Genomic DNA, 11,186 nt, shown 5'->3' with positions numbered 1-11,186 from the left:
GAACTAAATGAAAGAAAAGGGAACTAACTAAAGAACAGGTATGCATGACCCACAGACACAGACAACGGTGAGGTGACGTCCAGAGGGGAGGGAGGCTGAAGCTGGGTAGAGATGGGAAAAGAGGGCAAAGTGCAGGGGGAACTATAATAGCTAAACAAGAAAATAAAGAAAAAAATTACTAAGAACTTAGATCTTATGTGAAGTGTTTTTGTCAAAAACGATGATGATGATAATTATAATAATAATAGAGCAGGAGGAAACTTTGAAAGTGATAGGTTCATGACATAGATTGAGGTGATGGTTTTATAGGTATATACTTATCTCCAAATTTATAAAGTAGTACACATTAATTACGTATAGCTTTTTGTCAAAAAAATTTTAAGTACCAGTTTGAAAAAGCCATGTGATATCTAAGTGGAGCTTAGAAGAGACATCCCAACTGGAAGATAATTTGGAACCAGATATGGACAGGTATTACTTGAGTTCAGAAAAGTAAGCTAGAGGTCACATAGCAAATTTGGTCTCAAATCCAGGGTCACCCTTGAGAAACAGTAAATGAGAATTTACTAATCACTTTGTGACTTCCTCTCCTGCTAGTCTCTCTCCACCTTTGAGAAACCTGTTCCAGCAGACAGCAGGGCAGGAGGTCATGGTGATGACTGGGAGGCACTGTCCAATCACTGCTGGCTCAGCCATGGGATTGTGACACAGAGCTTGGTTACTGGGTTACTGCTGGAGGCAGAGACTTCTCTCAGAGCAGCCTCTGCCAGAATCAGATGGTGCCTGTGAGGCTGAAAAATAGAGCTCAGAGGGGGCCTAAGAAAAGGTATGGATGAATAAAATGGGGTCAAGTGGAAGTGCCTCAACATTTGTACTGAACTAAAACATTTAAAATGTCGTCAAATAAACAGAAAGATGAGGGGCATCCAAATACATTGCCAATACCCACAAAAACTCAAGAGGAGTTAATTCATGTAATCCAGACGTCTTTATACAATATAGTTACACAAGTAAATAACCTGAGTAAATGTGCTGAAGATATAATCGACAAAATACACATAGAGGTTGACAGGCTCTCTTTCAGAGTTACAGTTTTGGAAGAACAAGTAATCCAGTTGAGGAATAGTATTACCTACAAAGATCAACATGGAGAACTGTCCTTAAAAATTACAAAATCAAAGATGTTTCAAAGTACAACTATTCAAACACAGCAGGTATACTCCTCCAAGCAAGTACCTGTTAAAATGTGTGAAAGGCATGATACTCATATACTGACATTACCTATGAACAGGTCTTCTCCTTTTTGCCCAGATGATACAGGAGGTTTAGAAGTGTCTCCTGATGCTTCATACTGCTTTGAACTTTATAAAGAAAAGACTGTCCCTGGGAGTGAAGAAGAGAAGGGGGCAAAGCACAAGCAAAAGCAGCACAAAGATCACCCCAATAAACCAGCAAGTGTGCCTCAGACTCAACGAATGGAAGACAACATTTTGGTGTACCATTACCCAGCTGTTTTCAGTGAGGCCTCTTGTTCATATGTGGATGAACCAAATGAAAGTTCCTCATTTTCCAGTTTCCCACTGTGTGAAATCAATCAACTTGTAACGAGAGCTGTAAGAAAGGCGATATCCACCTCTCACTCTATGCCGATGCATGGATCCAGAGAGATGAAAAATTCAATTATGTATGTTAGATACGGAACTGGAAGGGGAGAAGAATTGAAACCCCAACCTCAAACTCATCCTAAAACAAAGGTGTTTGTGAGCCCTACAGCTCCAGCCTCGGCACCGGCATTGCCAGCTGATTGGTTAGCTGCATTAAAAGCTTCGAAGGTGGAAACTCCTTCCTCAAGCATAGAACTCCCAACTCAACTTCCACCACCTGTTTTGGGAACCCCAGCAGCAACATCTCCTGCTGCTTGCCTCCCAGGTGCTCCTGATGGAGATGTTCCAGTTACTCCACCTAAAGGGGACTTCTCTACTCTGGCATCAGAACCTTTTCCGTATTATGAACTGACAACAGATGATCTACTCACACAAGCTGAATATCAGGGCATGCCTCCACCTCTCTCTCCTTCTACAGTCAGCTCACCTAGTGTTCAAACAAGGGCCACAGTTACACATCTCAGTGGCCCTATGTCTGCTGCACAATCACCAACACCTTCAGTTACAAAATTATCAATGTCTTCAATTTCATCATCACCAAGATCTTCACTTTCATCATCACCGAGCTATTGTATCCCACCACCCAGATATCCAGCTACACCATTGCCAAGATCATCAACTCCACAAAATTCAAGTCCACTCTCATCAGTCTCTTCATGTCCACAAACATCAAGATCTTGGATTCCATCTCCAAGAAATTCCCTTTCCCCATCCACAGGAAGTTCAGACACCACACAGTCAAGATGTTCAGAGGCACAGCCATCAAGACCTTCAGCTGCTCAGTCACAAAGGTCTTCAGTGGCACAATCAACAAGGTATTTGATTCCACCCCAATGCAACTCTTCAAGTGTGCAGTCAGCAAAATCTTTCACTGTACAGTCTTTGTTTTCTTTCATACAATCGTCTTCTAGCATTTTAAGCTTACCAGGTCTGTCAGTGACCCCATCTGCACCAGCTCCAGTGAATGCTTCCCTCAGGCAGACTCCACCAGATCTACCAGTAATCACTAAAGTAAAGAATGCACTGATGGAAGCAATAATAAAAGGTATTCTGCTCTACAATACTGAAGATCACTGAGTGCCAAAAGCCAAAATTGAAATTCCTAAAACTGAAGCAAGTTATACTGATTTATCATGGAGTTGTGGGACATAATTTTAGTCAATCAGTGAGAGAGACTAATTGGATGGAGAAAATTAGCAAATAAATAAATCCAACTAAATTAAAAATAACTGTCTACTGTCTTATTTTCTGCTGGTTAAGTCGTTGATAATGATTTGCATTTTCTTTAGAATAGATCCATTATCATCCTTGTCCAAGAAACTAAATTAACACTGTCTTCACAGCAAATATTTTAAAGTTTTCTTACATGACATCATTTATTCAAAAGAACAAAAATGTCAGTTCTTAACATAGTTTTCTTTTTTTAATTTATTTTTATTGATTATGCTGTTACAGTTGTTCTATTCCCCCCTTCATTCCCCTCCACCCTACCCCCATCCCCACCATTACCCCCCTTTAGTTTATGACCATGTGTCTCAAGTCCTTTAGATTCTATATTTCCCATACTATTCTTGCCCCCCATCTATTTTCTATCTACTGTCTATGCTACTTATTTTCTGTACCTTCTCCCCCATTCTCCTCCTCCCACTCCCCTGTTGCTAACCCTCCTTGAGATCTTCATTTCTATGTTTCCACTCCTGATCTAGCTGTCCTTTTAGTTTGCTTTCGTTTTAGGTGTGGTTGTTAATAACTGTGAGTTTGTTGTCCTTTCACTGTTCATGTTTCTTTAACTTATTTTTCTTAGATAAGTCCCTTTAACATTTCATAGAATAAGGGCTTGGTGATGATGAACTCCTTGAATTTGATCTTATCTGAGAAGCACTTTATCTGTCCTTCCATTCTAAATGAAAGTTTTGCTGGATAGAGCAATCTTGGTTGTAGGTCTTTGGATTTCATGACTTGGAATACCTCTTTCCAGCCCCTTCTTGCCTGTAAGGTCTCTTTTGAGAAATCCCCTAACAGTCTGATGGGGACTCCTTTGTAGGTGACTATCCCATTATCTCTTGCTGCTTCTAGGATTCTCTCCTTCATTTTAATTTTGGCTAATGTAATTATGATGTGCCTTGGTATGTTTCTTCTTGGGTCCAACTTCTTTGGGACTGAGCTTCCTGGATTTTCTGGAAGTCTATTTCCTTTGCCAGATTGGGGAAATTCTCCTTTATTATTTGTTCACATAAGTTTTCCACTGGTTGCTGTTCCCTTCCCCCTTCTGGTACCCCTATAATTCGGATGTTGGAGTGTTTAAAGTTGTCCTGGAGGTTCCTAAGACTCTCCTCATTTCTTTGAATTCTTGCTTCTTCACTCTTTTCTGTTTGGCCATTATTTGCTTTCTTCTGGTCCACTCCATTGATTTGAGTCCCAGTTTCCTTTTCATTGCTATTGGTTTCCTGTGCAATGCCATTCATTTCAATTAGTTTTGCCTTCATATGTTTGTCTAATTTGTGGCTATCATCAACCAGTTCTGTGAGGATCCTGATCACCAGTGTTTTAAACTGTGCATCTGAGAGTTTTGCTATTTCTTCATCGCTTAGATTTATAGGCTCTGGGGGTCTGAGTTGTTCTTGAGTCATTTTTAGTCTGTTTGGGCCCCTTAAGTATGAGGAGCGGACCCTTGGACCTTCAGGTCGCTGGGTTGTGATGCTGTATGTGGAGGCGGGGTCAGAGCGGGGAAATGACAGCTCCCTCTGATGTTTCATGCTGCAGTCAGGCTGAAGAATTTGTTGTTATCAGACTTCCAAAAAGTTCAATTTTCTGTGTTCTGACTATGTTTTCTGTTGCTATTATTTAGTTGTCTCTAAACTCGGTTGTGTGAGGAAGCACGGCATCTCCACTTATGCCTCCATCTTGGCAGAAATCCTTAACGTAGTTTTTAAAATATTTTTAAGATGAGTAATATTGAAGTTCTGGAGTTTTCAAGGGTCTTTATTTCTGGTACAGTTTAATAGAAGTATCCAAAATGATTGCTTCAATTACATAAGTGTATTCGGAAAGTATGTATGACATGTACCTGTCTATACCTCAAGAGACAAGAACCACTCACCTTTCATTTTCTGTTAAGTAGCATTATTGTGTGGAGAGATTGAGCTATCTCTGGGAATTTAAAGTTTTCTAATTTAAATATGCAGAGTTAATAACTTTCTTTAAATACTGTTAAATATAGTAAGTTTTAATACATTATCTTTAAAAGTAAAAGGAAGCCATAGGATTGAGTGAGCCACCTAAGTTAAGAATATAAAGAAGGTATTCAAGACCTGAGCTCTGAGTACCTCTACAATTCTAAAACATGAGAGGTGGGGGATCCCCAGATGAAAATGAAGATAGATGTTCAGAAATACTGCAGGGGAACCAGGAAACTGGGTGCCAGAGATGGATGACAAAAGTCCAAGTGTGACTATTTCAAAGAGGGAACTGTATCTAATGTTGCACAGAACTGAAGTAAAATCAGAAATACTGGTTTTAGCAGCACAGAGATCTGTCATCTTCGAACAGAACAGTCTCAGTGGGGAGTCAAGAGGAAACAGTAATACATTTGGGATGGTTTGAGTTAGTGCACCAGGAGGAAGAGGGCAAACACGTTTTCCACCAGGCTGGGTTGTGAAGAGATGAAGAGAAGATGGTGCTTGGAAGGGCAGAGTTCATGGGGAGGATGGGGGGGTTCAGAAGGCTTTTGTGTGTGGTGTGAGAAAGAAGAGAGGAGGGAAAAGTTAAATCTTAACCCGATGCTGATGTATCAGTGAACAATTCCTTAAATTGAAACACCAAGGAACAAATATTATTTAGAGACATGAAGAAAAATATCAAAACTTAAACACTTAAATTTACCAACAAGAGAAAATGTACTACATAAACCAAGGAATTTTAAACTAACAATGAGGAACAGTTTGCCCTCTCAGATATCAGTACACTCTACAAAGTTATAATAGTTAAAATAGTATGTTTAGCACAAAACCTGTTACAATATTTTACTAAAATAATATCCCAGAAAGCATAGTCAGGTATATATGGAAATTGAGTATTTGATTGAAATGTCATTTGTAATCAATGTAGAAGGAATGCAAATTTCAAATAATATTGGGGAAACAGTTTAATTTTTTCCTTATTTTTAAATTAAATTTATTGGGATTACATTGGTTAATAAAATCATATAAGTTGCAAGTGTACATTTCTACATTATGTGTATATTGCGTTCTGTGCCCATCACCCAAAGTAAAATCTTCCCATCACCATATATTTGATTCTTTTACCCTTTACTATCCCTCCAAACTCCTGAATTTCAAAAAATGAGGTCCTAACCATACACCACACTCTGAAAATATCAATCAAATCCATTTGATCTGGTGTATCACTTAAAGCTGCTGTCCTTTTTGTTGATTTTCTATCTGGAAGATCTATCCATTGATGCCAATAGGGTGTTAAAATTCCCTACTATGACTATTTCTGCCAATCCCTCCCTTTATCACCACCAAGATTTTCTTTACATATTTAGGTGCTCCTATGTTGGGTGCATAAATGTTTACTAGGGTTATATTCTCTTGTTGAATTGTTCCCTCTATCATTATGTAGTGCCCTTCTTTGTCTCTTATTATAACCTTGGTTTTAAAGTCTATTCTGTCAGATAGAAGTGCTGCTACCCCAGCTTTTTTTCCCCTGTCCATTTGCATGAAATATCTTTCTCCATCCCTTTACTTTTAGTCTGTGTGCATCTTTCATTCTGAGGTGGATGTGGTTCCATCTTTTAGTTTCTAATTTAATTTGTTTCTTCTGATTATAAAATGGAGAGGAGGTACTTGAATAAAGTCACTTAAATATAAATTTGTAGGCCTAAAATTTCACCTAATGAATATTCTAATAATGAATGTGTTTTGTTATAAAAGCAAGATGATAATTGACGCAAGGAGGGAGGGAAAGCCTAGCCAGATGCCACGCCCCCTCAATTTATTTTTCTGCTTTTTAATCTTTCTGCTGCTGCCATCTAGTGTTCTGTGTGTACTGTTTGCATTTGATTTTTAGCATTAACTGAAACCTCTCAGTATTCCTAAATACCACTGCAGGAAAGGATCTGGATATTCTAAGACTTCCCTGTCCAATGTTCTTTCTATTGACACTTCATCACACTGGTGATAAAGCAGGATATAATCACCATAACAGTAGCACCTATTCATGATTGTATATGCAGTTCACAAAGTGCTTTCACACACATGTCATCCCAAATTGTTCCTAATAGCAGCATTTCAATGCTCCAGAGATTACAAATTATCTAAGGCAAATAATCAGAATACCAGAGCTGAAAAGGTTATGAGAGGACAGCTATCCCAGTGGTTTTCCAATCATGTTATTCTCTGCCCTAGGGTCCCTGGGAAATGATTTGGAAGTAGGGATAGAGGTGATGGGATTTCTTTGCCCCACCCCGCACCCCAAAATGCAATGACCTCTTTTACATGTAGCCTGTTTAATTGCTTTCATATGTGTTCTGTGATTTTGATTACAAAAATATTATTTTCCATATAAGAGTTTGTCCACAGCAAGGATTCTACTCCTTAAAAGTTGAAAATCCACTTTATGGGTGAGAAAATTGAAGATGAGAGAGGTTCAGTCATGAGTCAAAGATCCTGCGGCTGTGATTAACTGTAAATAGGAGCATTATCTGCCTGATTCCAAGGCCCGACTTGGCTTCTCAGACTAGGAAGTTGCTTATAATAAAAAATTCAATCCAGGTAGTTAAAAAAATGAAAGATCAGAGAAGATAACGGGGCTTTTTAAAAATTGTGGTAAAGAATGCATAGTACAAAATTTAGCACTTTAACCACTTAAGAGTACAATTCAGTGCCATTAAATACATTTACAATGTATATCCACATTGTATGCACCACTCTGTGTTTTCAGAAATTTTTCATCATCTCAGATAGAAACTCAATACCCATTAAACAGTAACTCCCTGTTCTCTCCTCTATTCAGTCCCTAGAAACCAATATTTTTTCTGTGTCTATAAACTTTGACTGCTCTAGGTACCTCATATGGGCTTATTTCACTTAGCATAATGTCTTAAGATTCATCCTTTGTTTTTAAGTTTGAATATTACCATTACACACACACACACACACACACACACATACACACAAACACACACACTTACATTTTGTTTATCTGTTCTTCCACCAACGGACACTGGGTTGTTTCCACCTTTTCAGTACTGTTAATAATGTTGCTATGAATATTGGTGTACAAATATCTGTGACTTGCTGCTTTCAGTTCTTTTGGGTATTTACCGCAGACTAAAATTGCTGAATCATATAGCATTTCCATTTAACTTTTGGGGGAACTATCAAACTGTTTTCTACATTGAAGTCTTTTTAAAGCATTGAATTATAAATTCAGACAATAGGCTTTTCTAATAATTTATTTGCCACTGCCATACTAGATTGTCCTTGTATGTGAAGGTGGTTTTTTTCATAGATCATTGCTGTCTATAATCGAGAACACCTCATGAGGTTTTACCACTGCTTATATTGTAGATTCTACTGCTCTCCACATGGTTAAAATGAGTTGTTCTGAAAGATAATACTGAGATTTAGATGTTCTGTATTGCCTATTACAAAGGGACATCTCTTTGGAATCTTTTCCTTTTTGTCTATGTTCCCTAACTTATTTAGAGAAGACCCTAATCTAACAGCAATTCTGACATTTAAGTACATTTGCCTACAAGAGGTGGAAGAATAAGACTAATTTTTCATGCTATTTTCTTGGAGTTGCTCCTGGCCTATTAAATACCTTCTTCTCAATGTTAAGTCCTCAGCTTTACTGAAGCAAGGTTTTAACACCTAAAATTTTCCACTTAATTAATAGATTGAACTGAATGATGGAGAATCAAACTGCGATACTCTGGTTCGCAGGCCCATGCTCAATCCACTGAGCTACACCAGCCAGGGTGTTGTACTTTTTTTTTAAAGTTATGCTGTTAGCATACAGAACACTTCATTGTTGTTTGAGGGGGGAGGGGCATAAAGTACTAATAGAGTGTTTTCAAAGCTGAGCTGACATAGGGAGAAACAACCCTTTCCCTTCTAGTTTTGAGAGACTTCCTCTTGGTTCCCAGGAGGAGAGATCCCTTGGTGTTGGTACACATTAGCCCCGTTGGCACAGACACCTTGTGGTGTGGGAAAACTATTCATTTTTATGTCCTTTGTCCCTCTCCACTTTAAGCATAGACTTGACTCCCTTAAGCCCAGAGACCTGTTGGGACCTGACCCCCCAAAATTGGTTACTAGTATGTTGGGCAATCTGGACTTTCCAGTGTCACCAGTGAAATGGCATCCCTCAAAAGAGCAGCCATCCCCGTTTTAGATTGTGGATCTACAGGTTGATAATTCTGCCATTTTCATTTCATTTCCTGAAAGTCAGGGTTGGCTCGTGAAAAGCTGTTAAACCACATGCCTAATGTGAAATGTCAACCCTCACTCTAAACTCTCCCTGTTCAGAGCAGCAGATGAAGCCTTCACTGGGTTTTATAGTGGCTTTCTTTATAGCGGCAGTCCATGGAAGAAGCTTGAAAGTTGTGTACTGTTAATGATTGTCTGCCCATGTCCTGCCTGAAATACCATGATTGTTTATGAAAAGCATCTTTAATAAACCTGGATACAGTTTGACTTGGAAAAAAGATAAAATGTCATCTTTATTTCTACCTCCACCACAGAATGTGAAAAGGATCCAACAGATACATAACATGACATGAAGGTGACTTGGACTGTTCTGTTATTGCTGACATCGGTGAGTATGACACAAATAAATTTGCTTAAGTGAAGTATTCTTAGGTGTATTGGCTTCTAAAAGATAATATTATGAACATATTAACAATTTCAAGAATTTAGTTAACCAAATATTACCTGCAAACCTCTATACGTCAACTCCTAAGTTAATCAGAGAGATCTTTTATTTTTATGGAGCCACAAAACTATCAAAGCACACATATGCAAAAATTATTTCAACTGGTGATAATGACTAGATGGAAAGGGCTGTCCTTTCAATACAGTGTCCTTTTGATACACCTCTTCTTTCTGAAGAGGTGATATTTGAGCTGACACCTGAATGACAAGTATGAAGCAGCCACACAAAGTCTGATCCAGGCAGAGGGAAGAGAAAGCAGAGAACCTGAGGTCAAAGGAAAGGCATTCATATACCAGATGATGTAGATGCTTGTAAGTCATGGTAAGGAGTTTAGACTTTATCCTTAGCTCAATTCATATCAATGCAGTTGATATACCGTGTATGATCTACTTTGAAAGATTCTAAGTCTTGATTCAGAATTTCACAGAATTAAGTAGCAATTCCCCCACTTCTGTAATAGAGGACAGGCCATTGGAAGTAAATCCTATTATAGGTTCAATACGTGATCATAGCTCAGTGCCTTTTTTATTACAAGACACTACTGATAAAAAGAAAGGAAAGTGGTTCCATGGTATTATTGCACTTTTGCATTGCTTTCAAGTGCAGTATGTTGCAATAGCAGAAAACAGGGAATTCAATTTTTAAGAATTTTAAAACCATAGGCTTTATGGTTTTAGTGGTCAAGTGTGATACACTTTGGGCTACGGGAGTGTTGTAAAGCATTTATGAATTGCAATACAAACCTAAAGGCCTCACCGTGTCTGAGCTAATCCTCATACTTGGGTACAAATAAGGTTTGTGGTCAGAGAAGGGAATCTGGACAGTCACCTGGGTCTTGCCATGTTTGTAGTCACTTCTCTACCCTTCCACCTACTTCTGCTTCCTGTATTGCTTCTGGACAAGGATGGAACAGTGAGACTTAATAGGTCAAATGTGACCTTAGAAAAGGGCCAGAGTTCCTGAGAACCAGAGGGCTTATGGAAGTATGCAGGCCTTAAGGAAATGCCACTTTCTGTTTGATAAGGTGCATCAGCAATCCCACATTGCCATACTACATAATGGGAGACAGAACCCACTCCTCATCCGATACTTCCAAAGGGTGGGATATAGGAGTGACCCCTCTAAGATGGCCTTGGTGTTGTTCCAGGTGATGTCCCTGCTGGCTTCCTTCCCCAAGAGGGTAGAGATGGCAAAGACTCTTGTTGCCACTCAGGATAACCTCCTACTGGCGAGAATAGGCCAGCATGATATGACTAATTGATGAAATCTTTGCACTAATACCTCATTCTTCAAATCATTCTGCCCTGAATTTGAGCTTGCAGGGAGAGGTCTTCTTCAAGACATTATTTGCAGTATCCAGGACCCCATTACTATGTTACACACACCCGTCTCTGTGCACCATGCACATTGCTTTCACACTGTTACTGGTGGCGGATCAGACCTGGAGGAAGATGTGGGATTGGGGCGATAATAGGCAATTATTATCAGGAAAGGATATTCTTCTAAGCTGTCACACTTGTTTTTTTTTATTGAATATTCCATTTGTGAGCATGAGAAAAAATATTAAAAGATGCTAGAATT

The 11,186-nt window shown here is 38.9% G+C and overlaps 1 protein-coding gene across 1 annotated transcript; it reads left to right on the top strand.

The window, feature by feature from the left end:
- Window positions 1–893: 893 nt before the first annotated feature.
- On the top strand, window positions 894–2,741 carry LOC128626947 (actin-binding protein WASF1-like). The gene has a single exon (XM_053662428.1). It carries the CDS (start codon window positions 894–896, stop codon window positions 2,739–2,741), a length of 1,848 nt encoding a protein of 615 aa, XP_053518403.1.
- The last annotated feature ends 8,445 nt before the right edge of the window (window positions 2,742–11,186 follow it).

The sequence above is a fragment of the Artibeus jamaicensis genome, unplaced genomic scaffold (assembly GCF_021234435.1).
Source record: "Artibeus jamaicensis isolate MK-2021 breed Jamaican fruit bat unplaced genomic scaffold, CSHL_Jam_final contig_241, whole genome shotgun sequence".
NCBI lineage: Eukaryota > Metazoa > Chordata > Mammalia > Chiroptera > Phyllostomidae > Artibeus > Artibeus jamaicensis.
Note: the sequence above shows the minus strand (reverse complement) of the source record. Positions and strands in the feature narration are given on the sequence as shown.

Bases quoted from the DNA above. Each gene is read 5' to 3' on its own strand.
- LOC128626947 (XM_053662428.1), top strand. From the start codon at position 894: ATGTCGTCAAATAAACAGAAAGATGAGGGGCATCCAAATACATTGCCA.